The sequence below is a fragment of the Tachypleus tridentatus genome, chromosome 10 (genome assembly GCF_004210375.1).
Source record: "Tachypleus tridentatus isolate NWPU-2018 chromosome 10, ASM421037v1, whole genome shotgun sequence".
Classification (NCBI taxonomy): Eukaryota; Metazoa; Arthropoda; class Merostomata; order Xiphosura; family Limulidae; genus Tachypleus; species Tachypleus tridentatus.
Window position 1 is genome coordinate 88,740,919 of NC_134834.1, and position 17,261 is coordinate 88,758,179.

General features: G+C 32.9%; 1 protein-coding gene across 2 annotated transcripts in view; it reads left to right on the forward strand.

Annotated features, from left to right (window-relative positions):
• Positions 1–6,471: 6,471 nt before the first annotated feature.
• LOC143229834 (H2.0-like homeobox protein) overlaps positions 6,472–17,261 on the forward strand; it is a 30,513-nt gene continuing 19,723 nt past the window's right edge. The window contains exon 1 of one of the 2 annotated variants that reach the window (XM_076462651.1): positions 6,472–6,959. In XM_076462651.1, the coding sequence (XP_076318766.1) occupies positions 6,653–6,959 (307 nt within the window). In that variant the 5' untranslated portion in view covers positions 6,472–6,652. The remainder of the gene's footprint in view (positions 6,960–17,261) is intronic. The other variant, XM_076462652.1, reaches the window with a different exon arrangement.

The window sequence follows — 17,261 nt, forward strand, 5'->3', positions numbered from 1 at the left end:
CAGTAGGTGATGATGACTAGTTCCCTTTCCCTGTTAAATTTTGAACGTTTAGGGCAGATAGCCATCGTGTAACTTTACGCGAAATTAAAGAAACACTAAAAAAAAACACGTGTATCAATGTTCGATTTACGAATGACAGTGTTCCAGTTTAGACTTGACTGGGTTAGTGAGCTTTTAGGATAACGATAGTTCATGATGACGCTGTACTAGCAAGATACCCAATTAATACAATTATATTCTAGAGCTATGCCTAGTGATTTTATTTATACAAATATCTCATAATATACTCTAGTCTGCATTACACAAAGTTAAGAATAATAAGATCTCATCTGTATTTGAGGATAAACTTTGTGAAAATACGCTTCTTAACTGTTTGTTCTAATAATAAAAAAAAATATTTACTCATATCTGGCATGATTGTTTATTTTGAACTTCGCGCAAAGCTACACGAGGGCTCTCTCCGCTAGCCGTCCCTAATTTTGCAGTGTAAGATTAGAGGGGAGGCAACTACTTATCACCACCCACCGCCAATTCTTGTGCTACTCTTTTACCACCGAAAAGTGTGATTGACCGTCACATTATAACGCTCCACAGCTGAAAGGGCGAGCGTGTTTGGTGTGACGAGGATTCAAACCTGTGACCCTCGGATTACGAGTCGAGTGCCTTAGCCACCTGGCCATGCCGGGCCATCTGGCAAGATATATCGTAAATTTCTATGCAGATGGTTCACTAAAACTACGCTTGTTCAGATAGTCAAGAAGTATTCTATCAGTAACATTAATAGAGAATACTAATTGCACAACACGTGTTTGACGTTACGAAGCATTGTATGAAAACCTCAGTATGAGTTAGATATTACATGGGGCTCGTCATGGCAAGGTGGGTTAAAGCGTTCGACTTGTAATCCGAGGATTGCGGGTTCGAATGCCCGTCACACCAAACATGCTCGCCCTTTTAGCCGTGGGGGCATTAAATTTCTGACGGTCAATCCCACTATTCGTTGGTAAAAGAGTAGCACAAGAGTTGGCGGTGGGTAGTGATGACTAGCTCCCTTCGCTCTAGTCTTACACTGCTAAATTAGGGACGGCTAGCACAGATAGCCCTGGAGTAGCTTTGTGCGAAATTCCAAAAAATAAACAAACAAACTGTAATAAGAAAAAGGAAACATGTCGTACTTTAGTACATTTTAGCAACTTCCTCCACAAGCTAAAAACTAAAAATAATTAGATTTACCTTTAGCAAGGACAATAAGCCGAAACAGAACGTTTGTACGGTAGTATAATTTTATTTATAAGACAAACACAGAAAATACAACATTGTTCGTTTTGCCCTGAACGAAGAGGACAAGACAAACCGTATCGCAGTATAATTAAGCAACTTCGTCCACAAACCGAAGAAACGAAACATCAAATTTGAGGAATGTGAGTTTATAATATTTTTCTAAATTAGGCTAAAGAATAAATTATTCAAATTATTTGTTTGTTTTTCGAAGTTCGCACAAAGGGTTATTTGCGCTAACCGTCTCTAATTTAGCAATACAAAGCTAGAAGGAAGGCAGATAATCATCACCACCTACCGCCAACGCTGAGGCTACTTTTTAACCAACGAAGGATATTCATCGTCACGTTATAGCGCCTCCACGGCTAGAAAGACGTGCATGTTTAGTATGATGGGGATTCGAACCCGTAACTCTTAGATTACCAGTCGAACGCCCTAACCACCTACCCATGCTAAGCCTATTCAAGTTCTTATCGAGACAGTCTTTTGGTTGAACAAGTAGGGTATTTAGTCTTGTACGTTTCAAATCAATCATTGAAACACAAAATGATAACATTCTTGTACAATGTAGAAAAACAGTTGGTTCAGCTATTCAGTCTAAGGCAAAAATTAGGCATAAATGTGTTTATAGAATGACGTGATGATATAGTCGCTAATAATTCAAAGTATATTCTGAAAGGTACTCAGAATAATGTTTTAACTGATTATTTAAAATTCATAAGTTATGATAAATTTATAAGTTAAGATTTGGAGATTATTTTATCGAGACTAAAGAAAGTTACACTGGTTGGCATACTCACTGACTTGTTCTAATCAATTGTCCAGTAACATTATAACTCAAATTAGATATTTAGATTTGATACTTTTTTCGTTTGTTTGTACTTTAGCACAAAGCTACACAATGTTCTCTACCAACTATGAGTATTGAAACCCGGTGTACAGTGTTATAACTCTTCAGACATGCCGGTGTGTTACTGGCGGACTCTTGTGAATGTTAAAAGATTTTTAAAATTAAATTCAAAATAAGTATAAGTCTTGAAAGATATGATTATAAATGGCAGTATCATTATTTCTAAATCTTACAAAGGTAATAGTTATGTAACTTTGGATAAAGGTGAATATTTAAGAAAAGCTGGAGATATATTTAAGTGATTCTGTTAAACGTGTAAAGTTACACAATGATGTCACTGATAAAAGTGAAGCAAAATTATAAAGATACTTATTAAAACTGTGGAAGGATAGTATGTTAAATGAAAAACAATATTTAAGCATTAGTCCATCAATTAGCTATCCGGGAGTTCTTTATAATATTTCTAATGTTCATAAAGAATATTGTTTATTACGACCATAAAGGATATTGTTTATTACGACAATAAAGAATATTGTCTATTACGACCATAAAGGATATTGTTTATTACGACCATATAGAATATTGTTTATTACGACAATAAAGAATATTGTCTATTACGACCACAAAGGATATTGTTTATTACGACCATATAGAATATTGTTTATTACGACCATATAGAATATTGTCTATTACGACCATAAAGAATATTGTTTATTACGACCATAAAGAATATTGTTTATTACGACCATATAGAATATTGTTTATTACGACCATAAAGAATATTGTTTATTACGACCATATAGAATATTGTTTATTACGACCATAAAGAATATTGCTTATTACGACAATAAAGAATATTGTCTGTTACGACCATAAAGAATATTGTCTGTTACGACCATAAAGAATATTGTTTATTACGACCATAAAGAATATTGTCTGTTACGACCATAAAAATTATTGTTTATTACGACCATAAAGAATATTTTGTATTACGACCATAAAGAATATTTTGTATTACGACCATAAAGAATATTGTTTATTACGACCATAAAGAATATTGTTTATTACGACCATAAAGAATATTTTCTATTACGACCATAAAGAATATTGTTTATTACGACCCGCTGTTTCTAAAAGTGGAAATTTATAATCATGTCTCAGCTGATTTTTCGGCTCATGTTTCCATGTTTTGAAGACTTTGACCACCAGTGAATAGATGTTGAAAGGAAGTTTGAATCTTCCAGTAAAATACAACAAATAACGTTTGAAAGGATGTTCATTGTGCCAGCTTTGATGACAAGTTGTTAAATACAAACATTCTATTGTAAGAGGCAAGACACTTAAGTATCAAACTGATATTTGATAATAACAACAGTTCTGAGAGTTTGACCCTTCCTTAATATGTGTTTTGGGAGATGGTGAACTTTGTTAACTTTTAAAAGTGTACTATTTTCTTTTTAACGGGCAATCTTTAGAGTCATATTTATGGCGTTGCATCTGGTTCTACACTAGCGCACCCTTCTGTGCTATCATGAAAACCCATAGTCGAAATAATTAAACTACCTGAAATAATTCAAAACGCTTTGTTATTACAGATACATGGATGATACTTTTGCTATTTTCGGAAATTATAACCTGGCTTCTCAATTTCTTAAGAACTTAAACAGTAAGCATAAAAATATATTATTCACTTTTGAACATTAATAAAACTACAGACTTTTGCTTCTCAACACTTTGATTTGCAACAATAATGACCATTTCTAATGTGAAAAATAAAAAAATAAAAGTTTAATTCTTTATAATGAAGCACAAAGCTAAATTAGTAATATTATCTAGTAATATACATCTATCAGCATTCAAGCTTAATTTTTATTTGTTATTAAGCACAAAGCTACAAAAGGACTATCTATGCTCTGCCCATCTGGAGTATCGAAACCCGGTTTATAGCGTTGTAAGTGCTTTGCCACATGGAGCAGAAAAGAGAAGCTATCTACTCATTTGTGCTTTACTTTTGCAAGATAAAAACAAGTGTTTTTTGGTTAACATTTTGTTATGTCGTGTCTATATACACAAATATCTTTTGTTGTTGTTTTTAATTTAATAATAGTGGGATTGACCGTGACATTGTAACGCCCCCACGGCTGAAAGGGCGAACATGTTTCGCGCGACAGGGATGCGAACACGCGACCCTCAGATCACGAGTCGCACGCCTTAACACGCTTGGCCATGCCGGGCCCTCCTATTACTGACTTTTATGATTTTGTAAACATTTCTTGATTAAAAAAAATAACATATATATGTCTATATATATCAATATACGAACTAGATATATTTGAGATACATAGTATAATCGCTTAACGCCAGGTACCACCCTCAACAATTTATTACAATAAAATCTTTCTTTAATTTGGATATGTTTAGGAACGTGGAAGCTAAAATTATTGAAGTAAACAGATACATTACAGTCTCGTGAATGATGTCACCTTAGGACAACATTCAGATAAAAAAGGTTGCATTTATTTAAAGAATACTTCCTTGTTTTTGATAATATAAGTGACCACTACTTTAATCGTGCGAACTCAATTCACAATATCAGGGTCTACCAATTTACTAATGAGCAAAAACAAAGAAAAGACACAAGTAAAGCGCAAGACAGCCTTATGAACGAGTTTATAGTAAGCCTAACAAAGTATCACAAACAGCCATATGTGTCAACATGAAATGACGATTTCTCACAACAATACCGATTTAACTTAAACAGATGTCAAGCAACTTCCGAGCAAGCTTAGAGCTATTTTAATGTAAGTTCACTCATACTGCCTGTTTCCTTAAAAGTAAAATAAAGAAAAAAAACGAATAACAAAAAGTATAATATTTATCAAAGTGTAGTGTTGTGTGAACAGTCTAAACAAGATGATGTTTACTGCATCTGTGGAACATAAATGTGTTTTTTATTAGATCGGAATGTGTCATAAACGTGTAATATAAACAATGTTACTCACTGCTCCAGTTTGATGTGTAAAATACTGCTTTCTCCTAAATTATTACCATACTGTCACACGAACAATATTACCCCCTCACTGAGTTTTTACCATATTATAACATGAATTATATTACTCGCTCATTAAGTCATTAATATATTGTAACGTGAATTATATTACTCGCTCATTAAGTCATTAATATATTGTAACGTGAATTATATTACTCACTCACTGGTTGACGACTGTACTGTAACTTATATCTCATGCCAAATTTCTTAACTTGAAACTTCATGGAAACATAAAAGCATGCCAAGTCGTCATCAGTTTAAACTGTGTGTAGAAAGGAATCAGATAATGTATAAGATATACCGTGAAGTCATCATGGTTTAAACATTATTTAAAATCCAGATAATATGTGAATCCACATGACAAACTCGTGCCAAGTTGTCATGAGTTTAAAATCTGTTTGAAAGCTAGATAATCTGTGAATCTCAGGGATAAACAGTTCCAAGTCGATCTTAGTTTAAACTGTGTTTTAAGCCAGTTAATATGTGGATCCCCAGTGCCAAGACTTCATGACATTAAATTGTGGTTAGAAGCCAGATAATCTGTGAATACACAAGAAAGACAACAGAAACTAGCAACGACTTTAACGTCGTTTATTAAACTAAGAAATGGAAGTCTGATAAAGCATGTCACGATTTAGTTTTAGCTAGAACTATTGCTGACTTGTTTTGACGTTGTCCTTCAAAGTAGATACTATTTATGATGAAATGTGTTAGGATACCGATGATAAAACGTGGCACACTGGAAGGCGCATGCTGATCGGAATAAGTAATTACGGAGAGCTGTTAGATTAAGGCCTAGAATCCACGAATTATCTTACCGAACTACGGATCCATTGGGGCCTAATTCGTGTTTTGTTACTGCAAACAAGAACAACAAAATACAACATCACTACCACTGCCAAAACAATATAACACCATCACCAACAACAAAATAGCACGCTTTTTACTTTGGTCAAACAAGAGTAGACTAAGAGTTGGCGATGGGTGCTTTTGACTAGCTTCCTTCCTACTAGTCTATTAATTCAGAGTTAGGGTAGGGACAGCCATCGAGATACTCTTCGACTACCTTTGTTTAAATTTTCGAAAACAGACAAATATTTCGATTACTGGATTGAATATGGGACGTGTGGATTACTTCGATGTTTTGATGGGTCTTAGATCTACGAGGCGTATCCATCTGACCAATCAGTCACTAGTTTAGGTATGATGAATTAATGTTTGTTGCGTGTCCACAAACGAGCCGCCCCACACGTGGCACGTGCGAACTAATATTTCGCACTCGACACCAGCTGTTACTGTCGCTTCTGACACGTCAGTAGGCTGGGTCATGAAGTGTAGGCAAAAGTTCTTGTTGGGTTGTGAATTATAGTATTGTAATAGCACAAACCTAGCTAGGCGTCTCTAACCGAAATATTAGAAAGCAATAAGCTAAGTATAAATACAGCTTCTTGTTGAGGTGTTGTTAGACATCACTGATGTCTGTATCTAGCAGTTGTATGTTATGTCAGTCCGTTCCTACGTACCCTTCGCTTGTACTGACGGCATCTTACAGCCGTTTATTTCATGGAGGTTCAGAGAAAAAAGTGCAACAGTCATCGGCCGTGACTGGACCCCTTTCAACCCAACATGTTTCTGTCCCTCAGAGAGCCACACGTGCAGCTGTTTCGCGTGTTTCAACTCCGCTCTTTTCTCAACAAGTATCCACATCAGTTTCTAGTCGTGACCTCAAGTTTGGAGTGGACAGAATTCTGGCTAAAAGTTCGCCTTTACAAGAAGTAAAAGGTAAGTTACATAGACTTTAATCTGCAAACAATCAAACATATCAAAGTCTCGGTTCATTTAGAAATAGAATATATATATAGTTTATATATACTTTAAATAAATCAGGTTTATGAAACTGACAAAATGGTATTTTAAGTATCTGTAAAACCACGTATAACTGGAGAGTACAGCACAGCTTGTTGAATATGTAATTGAGAAACACTCCAAATATACACTAATTAATTCACATTTCTTTTATTTTATTGTAAATATTTGTTTGTTTCGTTTTGTCGTTGAGCTAACCATTATATAAAGATGTCACTTGCTCGTTCACTTCAAGGTACCAATATCTATTCGTTTCTTTTTTGATGTTGTTTTATTTACAGTATTATGGTCATTAGTGTTAATGTTATGGAATGATTGGGGTGCTCAAGCATTTATAGAGTTGATGCGTACGAGTACGACGATATTTATTTATTATTAGTCCTAGAATTTTTAAAAAGTGTTCTAGTAACGAATTTTTTAAAGTTTATAAAGACAGAAGCTTAAAATGTTGTGCTGGAAAAACAGTCTGTGGGGCCCACAGTGTGTCATTAACAAAAATAATAGTTTAGCAGTTTTCCACTTTCTATACCTCTGGCAATGGTAAACCAAACTATCAAAACTCTTTCGATGATGTCCGTTACTGGATTCTTAATTCACGTACCAACTTTCAAGGTAATCCATTAATACATGAGATATCAAAATCTCTAATATGGATCGAATTTTTTTCTAATTTTTCTTCACACTGAAAGTACGAAAATTTTATTTGAAAGAAAATATTCTTAACTTTTAAGAATGTTTATGAAATTTAGTACACTGATAAATCTTTATAACCTATAATTAGATGTCAAACTTGACCTAAATATCAGTGACATGTGTAAAGTTAATCAACAAAAAACACTCAAATTTGAAGCGAAAAGTCACTTTAACTATCGGTCTAACGTTTTTACTACATCTTCACATGATAGTAAAAGTGGATCACTTTTAGTTTTTGTCATTAGGAATAAAGACGGCTGATTTAGAACAGCAAAACTATAAGGTAAAAGGTCGTGCGGATACATGATTCTTGATTAGGCTAAGCAGTCTAGATTAGAACATTCTAGCTTAACTTTTCAAAATAATCATATGGGTGAACGGTTATAATTGATTATACATTGCTAACTTTTCAGCACAAATTTACTAGATTTTATGAAATTATTCTAAATAAAGAGCGTTTAGCGTCACGTGATATTAGCTTAAGTAATTAACATAAATAATGATGTTTCATACTGCTGTACTGATTGCATGCGGCGATGATAAGAAACTACTAATTTAAATTCCATGGCGTTACTACAAAGGAAGCTATTAACACTGTTTTAGAGATAAAACCTACCACCGTGTGTAGTAAAGAATTCTCGAAGGTAAAGATCTGTTCCAAATAATAGGATTGCGATCTTAAAACTAATGTTGGTTACTATTGAGTGTCACTTTCTTACTTCTTGTAGCTTGTTGATGTTTATTGACAATAAAGTCATGATACGTAATCAATAACACCTTAGGTATGAAAAAAAAGTAAGGCCAAAAAAGGATTGAGAGTGCGACTTAAAGGAATGAAATCAAAATTAACGGCCAAACTGATAGATACACTTATAACACTGATAATAATTTTATGGCAAATATTCATTCGTTAGTTAGCTAGTCTGCGTTTTTTTTTGTTTCACTCTAATGGTAGTTTGAGGAAAATCGTTTTCAGACGTTGCGGAACTTCAATCTGAATTCAGCTATTTAACATTTTGTAGAATTTTTATCACGAACAGAATGAACAGGTCAAAATCACTTTGCGTCAAGAGATTGATGAAAAAGAAGAATATATTTCACCAATTTTACCAATTGAATAAGTGAGAAGTGATTATAACACAGCTCAGGTTAAGCTTAGTGACAACAAATATAATACCATTTCTTATTCTAGTGTAGTCCCAGGAACAAAACGTGAGTGCTACATTAGTGCTTTGATTAGAACAGTTGAGGCTGGTTACAGTGCAAATGTTTCAGATCATTCAACTGATGTGTTTTCTATTCACCATCAGTTCAGATTATTTCATCCCTCAACGATTCTTTTATTTTATCAATGCATGGTAGTTGTGTGGGCCCGGCATGGCCAGATGGTTAAAACACTCGATTCGTAATCTGAGGGTTGCGGGTTTGAATCCCGCTTATACTAAATATGCTCTCAATTTCAGTCGTGAGGGCGTTATAATGCGACGGTTAGTCCAACTATTCGTTGGTAAAAGAGTATCCCAAGAATTGGCGGCGGGCGACTAAGGATTGCTAGCGCAGATAACCCTTGTGTAGCTTTGCGCGAAATTAAAACCACTATGTGATTACTTGTTTCAAGGTGGCATAAAAACGATAATACATTTTTAAGAAAACATTTTTTTCCTTCAAACAGTAAAATATTTTATCTTAAAAAATATTGATGACTCATTTTTACATATGTTGGACTAAATCTTATATAGTAAGATTATTTGTTAAATAATTTAACGTCTTTTTGAATTAAGTAATATTTTCATATATTCACCCTAATTAGTAAATTAAATATCGATTTCATCTCTTCAGTTTTTTTAGTAAGGTTTAAACATTGTGAATGTGATTCACAGTTTTTATTTGTTTGTGTGTTTAGAATTAAGCACAAAGCTGCACAATGGGGTGGTGGGCCTGACATGGCCAAGCGCGTAAAGCGTGCGACTCGTGATCCGAGGGTCGCGGGTTCGCGCCCGCGTCGCGCCAAACATGCTCGCCCTCCCAGCCGTGGGGGCGTTTTAAGGTGACGGTCAATCCCACTATTCGTTGGTAAAAGAGTAGCCCAAGAGTCGGCGGTGGGTGGTGATGACTAGCTGCCTTCCCTCTAGTCTTACACTACTAAATTAGGGACGGCTAGCACAGATAGCCCTCGAGTAGCTTTGTGCGAACTTCCGAAAACAAACAAACAAACTGCACAATGGGCCACCTGGGCTTCGCACATCACGGATATCAAAATTTGGTTTCTAGTTGTGCGAGTCCGCAGACATACAGTTGTGCTACTGGGGGCTTCACAGTTTTTACCACAGACGTATAATCGGTTTAGACAATTAGTATCAGTATATAAATATGAAACTTTAAGGAGGTAAATATTTTACAGCATTAAAATTACACCTAAATGTAATTGAACAAAGATGCTACTAGTTTTGTGCGCTTGTCGCATGTCTTTTTAAAAGGATGCGTTTTTGACACATTTTACATTTGTTATACGCTTTGAAAAGATCGCATTTTTATTTCGTCCTCCGATTTCATGATGTACTGTCTTGTTGATCGGATCAGTTTTAGTTATTACGTTCATAAAGTTAAGAAACGGTGCAACCTGTGACAGAAGTATTTACATACTGTTAGTGTTGGAAACCGAAGAGAGAATTGTCTTAGTGCATGTTAATATACTCAGCTCTGTAGAATTTATTCGTTCAGATAATTGGTATGTGGGCTAAAACAAATCTAGAAAAACATCATGGATAGCCAACCACGCGTCGTGTTTGTTAGAGATTCACACCTTACTGTTTATGATGTTAATATGGACATCAGAAATGTAACTAGACTGGTTCTCAATCATTAACCTTTTTTGATTGAAATGAAAAGCTTCAACATAGCATGTATGGGTGTAATACTCCATATGTTGTTTGGAAATTTCTCAGAATCGACGGCGACGCCACTTGGTGTGCCACGTGTCTATCCATAATCGAAGTTGTGTATGAAGAAGTAGAGGTGACTGACATTTTCTGTGTAATTTCAGTTAATCTGTGTTATGGGGTGAAGATCGGTTTAATTAATGAACACATTTCGTTTAATTTCAAATATCAGGTTTATTATTAGTCGGTACATTAACACAGTATTGTTCCAGTTGTGTAATTTTTTACATTTCAATGGGACTGAAGTTATTCGGCCAGGATTGTGTTGGACATTTTAAGGAAGAAACTGTACAAGCTTTGTATTGACCTGCAAAAGAAGTCTTAAAATTACTCTACACCAACATATGGAATATTTCTCAAAATTTCTTGTTACCCTATATGTAACAAAGCTTTGTATTAATACGTGATGCCAGGGAACATGACATTGAACTGACTTGAGTAATACAGCAGTACCTCTATGATTTCATTTACCAGCTTACTAAAGGTACGCTTCACAGGTGCAGAAAGTGGTATCATTAATTTCATATTGTCCAATGGGATTTGTTCAGACAAGTTAATATAACAATGTCATTACATTTTCATTTCACAGAACTTGTTAGGATATTAATTTTCCGTAGACCTGCCGCTGTGCCACTGAGAAGCCTGTGAAAATAAGAAACCCACTTGGAGTAAAAATGTATCTCATAATTACCGGTATGGGTATGAACACTTTTACTTCAAGTGGGTTTTTTGTCATCAAGAAGTTTGAGGTATTGTACCGCTAGAAACCGGATTTTGATACCATTTGTGGGCAGAGCATAGATTGTGTTTTATTTTAAAAGAAGCATGACAACATTTTGTTGTTAGCACATAGAAAAGAGAACTAAAGGTAGTCTGCCCAACACGGATATCGAAACTCTGTTTTTAGCTTTATAAGCCCTAGAATTTACCGCTGAACAACTGGGGGGAAGCAGCATTAAAGGAAAAAATGCACTCTACATTTATTTTTTGACAAAACTAGTGATCCTTTCTAACAAAACTAGTGATCCTTTCTAACAAAACTAGCGATTCTTTATAACAAAACTAGTGATCCTTTCTAACAAAACTAGTGAATCTTTCTAACAAAACTAGTGATCCTTTTTAACAAAACTAGTGATCCTTTCTAACAAAACTAGTGATTCTTTTTAACAAAACTAGCGATTCTTTCTAACAAAACTAGTGATCCTTTCTAACAAAACTAGCGATTCTTTATAACAAAACTAGCGATTCTTTCTAACAAAACTAGTGATCCTTTATAACAAAACTAGTGATTCTTTCTAACAAAACTAGCGATTCTTTCTAACAAAACTAGTGATCCTTTATAACAAAACTAGTGATCCTTTATAACAAAACTAGTGATTCTTTCTAACAAAACTAGTGATCCTTTCTAACAAAACTAGTGATTCTTTCTAACAAAACTAGTGATCCTTTCTAACAAAACTAGTGATTCTTTCTAACAAAACTAGTGATCCTTTCTAACAAAACTAGTGATTCTTTCTAACAAAACTAGTGATCCTTTTTAACAAAACTAGTGATTCTTTGTAACAAAACTAGTGATCCTTTCTAACAAAACTAGTGATTCTTTCTAACAAAACTAGTGATTCTTTCTAACAAAACTAGTGATTCTTTCAAACAAAACTAGTGATTCTTTCAAACAAAACTAGTGATTCTTTCTAACAAAACTAGTAATCCTTTCAAACAAAGCCATATAAGCCATTTTATCATTCCTTTTGGCCAAGTTTCCAGTCGCTATTGTTATGAATATATTATTGAATAACAGGCTTAGCACTTGAACTGCACCCACATTCTAGCTGCGTTCTGGACAACTGCTCTTCTCGCTCTGTCCTTGTACTGCTCTTTTTTTAAATATGCTTATGTAATTACAAAGAACTTGCAAGCATATTGTAGTACTTCTATTACAGCTAGTGGAACATTTGAAATAAACTAGTTTAAATTTATATTCCCGGCAGTTTAACGGTTAATGTTTTTTCATTGGTTGGTATGACTGTTCTTTTTTTTCATAATTTCATTCAAAATATTTTTATCAATAATTCCAAACTTTATACATAATAAAATAATCATAAAACTCTATTATGATGTTATGAAAATGTGATAATACTAAAAAAGTATTTTATATGATTATTCACGTCCTTTCATGTAGTATTTCATAATATATCGAGTTTGGTAAATATACATTGTTAAGAGGCAAAAATTGCTAGTAGAAAAAGCAATCGCAAAGTATTTGTAAAAGGGGTGGACTCTTAAATTTCATTGTACACAAACTGTTTAAATTGCATCAAACTACCATGTCTTCTACCTTACAGCCGAGATGCACACCGCTGGATACAGCGGTAACTCTATGGATTTATAACGCCAAAATCAGGCGTTCGATTCTTCTCGGTAGGCTCAGCAGATAGCCCGATGAGGCTCTGCTATATGAAAACACATACGCAGATGAGCTGTTTTAATAAGTATTTGAAAATATTACGAAATTTCTATTTTTCTTTAGTTTTACGGGTGTTTCCTTACAGAAAGTGTTGTTATTTATCCACATATAAAAACATGATCGGAACTGATATTTTGAACCTGAACTCCACTTGTGAGCGCGTAGACTAAACAGTCAGATCAGAGACATATTTCGAAATAAATATCTTATATTTTTACTGGAGAAGTCGTTATATAACTAAATAAGTAACGCAGACGAATAATAGTTTTAGTTTGTGCAGGAAATAAAGGAAACGTTTCTGTGTTTAGTAATTTAAATGATAAGAATCTTATTCGATATCTTCGTATTAAACAAGTGTTGTTAATGTTGCAATTTCAAACCATCACCCCAACTACGAAAGGGTGGATTTTCAGGTCTCAACCAGCTTTAAGACGCGATACGTAGCTAAGCTTACATAACGTACACCTAAATTGGTGTTTCTTATATTTTCCAATAATTTGTTGTCACGTCAAGACCAATAAAAATTTTAGTAAATCCTGTATGATTACCGTCAAAATCTCAACTCTGAATACAGAGCCTAAAGTAATAGATAAAAACACGAATATGACTGCAATGCTTTTGATAGAGATTATAGATCTGAAAGTGTTAATTAGGATTCATACAAATATTCTGAAATCGTAGAAGATTACTTTCAGTACCTAATACAAAATAAGATATCTGAGAATGGCTGTAATATAAACCTGAGACTGAGTATAATATATAAATTAATATGCTTGAAGACCTGATAATAAATGTATTTAGTATAGGATATACAAGGATCGGGACAAAAAATACATTTTCTAATATAATATAAAAAACACCCGAAAGTGAGCTTAACCTATAAACAATGAAGACACGAGGCTGGTTTTATGTTTAGTACAATAGATATGCAATACGGATGTTTAATATAGACTATAGACAATATGGGTGTTTAGTACAATAGATATGCAATACGGATGTTTAATATAGACTATAGACAATATGGGTGTTTAGTACAATAGATATGCAATACGGATGTTTAATATAGACTATAGACAATATGGATGTTTGGTATACAGAAAAAACAATACGGATATTTAGTATGTAATATAGTCAATATGGGTGTTTAATATACAGAAAAAACAATACAGATATTTAGTATATAGTATAGACAATATGGGTGTTTATTATACAGAAAAAACAATACGGATATTTAGTATATAGTACAGACAATATGGATGTTTAGTATACAGAAAAAACAATACGGATATTTAGTATATAGTACAGACAATATGGGTGTTTAGTATACAGAAAAAACAATACGGATATTTAGTATATAGTATAGACAATGTGGGTGTTTAGTATACAGAAAAAACAATACGGATATTTAGTATATAGTATAGACAATATGGATGTTTAATATATACAGAAAAACAATACGGATATTTAGTATATAGTATAGACAATGTGGGTGTTTAGTATACAGAAAAAACAATACGGATATTTAGTATATAGTATAGACAATATGGATGTTTAATATACAGAAAAAACAATACGGATATTTAGTATATAGTATAGACAATATGGATGTTTAGTATACAGAAAAAACAATACGGATATTTAGTATATAGTATAGACAATATGGATGTTTAGTATACAGAAAAAACAATACGGATATTTAGTATATAGTATAGACAATATGGATGTTTAGTATACAGAAAAAACAATACGGATATTTAGTATATAGTATAGACAATATAGATGTTTAGTATACAGAAAAAAAACAATACGGATATTTAGTATATAGTATAGACAATATGGATGTTTAGTATACAGAAAAAACAATACGGATATTTAGTATATAGTATAGACAATATGGATGTTTAGTATACAGAAAAAACAATACGGATATTTAGTATATAGTATAGACAATATGGATGTTTAGTATACAGAAAAAACAATACGGATATTTAGTATATAGTATAGACAATATGGATGTTTAGTATACAGAAAAAAAACAATACGGTTATTTAGTATATAGTATAGACAATATGGATGTTTAGTATACAGAAAAACAATACGGATATTTAGTATATAGTATAGACAATATGGGTGTTTAGTATACAGAAAAAAACAATACGGATATTTAGTATATAGTATAGACAATATGGGTGTTTAGTATACAGAAAAAACAATACGGATATTTAGTATATAGTATAGACAATATGGATGTTTAGTATACAGAAAAAACAATACGGATATTTAGTATATAGTATAGATAATATAGATGTTTAGTATACAGAAAAAACAATACGGATATTTAGTATATAGTATAGACAATATGGATGTTTAGTATACAGAAAAAACAATACGGATATTTAGTATATAGTATAGACAATATGGATGTTTAGTATACAGAAAAAAACAATACGGATATTTAGTATATAGTATAGACAATATGGATGTTTAGTATACAGAAAAAACAATACGGATATTTAGTATATAGTATAGACAATATGGATGTTTAGTATACAGAAAAAACAATACGGTTATTTAGTATATAGTATAGACAATATGGGTGTTTAGTATACAGAAAAAACAATACGGATATTTAGTATATAGTATAGACAATATGGGTGTTTAGTATACAGAAAAAACAATACGGATATTTAGTATATAGTACAGACAATATGGATGTTTACTATACAGTATATACAATACGGGTGTTTAAGTATATGGTATAAACAATACGGATGTTTACTATACAGTATAGACAATACGGGTATTTAGTATAATAAACATTTAAAAAGAGATTCAAGATTAAGTAATTTTATTGTATTGATTAAATAAAGAACTAAAACAATATACAATGTTTTATTGTATTCATCAAATGTAAGCGATTTTTAAATACACTTTACTTGATTTAAACCTGTGATAAATCCTTACAGCCTTGGGTTAAACTTTAATCTGTGATAACATCATTCTAAAACAACCTCAAGAAAAATATGAACTTATAAATTGCGCGTTTATAAATGCTTATTTATATATCTGGATATCCCGATTACACAATACTTTAAAATAAATATCTAATAAAAAAAACTTAAAACATAAACTTATTTTCTCTATGCGAACAGCTATCTTATTTAAACAGCACACACTCAAAGTTGACAATCCGTTTACATTAATGGGACGTCACACACACACAGCACTGAAACATTTGACAGAACAATCACATTTACCTGGAACAAAAAGCGGACAAAGACTGAACAAAACAGTACAATAATATAAAAAACAAAACAAGCAGTGCTACAATACATTGACAACAACACATCATCAAAGAAAAACTGTTATACAAAATAAACAACTCAAAATAATTTGTATCAAACCATATTATAAAAACATAATTTATTCAATAAAAATGACACATAATACTAATATTTCATTACCTAAGGTAATCCATTACATGAAATCAAAATTTAAACCCATATTTCAATGATCCCAGCAAGCCTTGCACCAGGAACAAGTAATGTATGGAACAAAGACGTAAGTCAAATAACGTAAGTACTACGGTGAGACAATGACATACTTTGTGATCGAATCCTGTGAAAATGTATGTCATGGTGTGAGGCAAAACGTTCCGCAGGGGAAAAGGGTGTCTTGTCCTTAGCCATTCATCGTAATAGAATCGCACGTTATGTCATAAAATCAGTAACCTTGAAATGTGTTTATAACGCATATTTTGCTGTTTGAAGTCTCGCTGTTAATATTTACATTCTAGCTCACAAATCAATATGTTTATGCACAGGACCACGTTAGCACTAGTTACCCGTATATTACTCCAGGCGGCAGTACCTCATAACTGATGATATATACACTGGAGAACATTTTACTGCATGAGACTATGTAGGTGGACTTCCCATATAGAAAAGTAATTTATTAACCTACTTCACAGTTATTTATCACCCACAAATTGTTATTAACCCACTTCACAGTTATTTATAACCCACAAATTGAGTTCTCAATATCAATGAAGCCATTTTTGTTTTCTGTTTATATTTTGCAACTGAGATCACTGGTTGTAAGACTAGTTAGTTTTGGTTATCG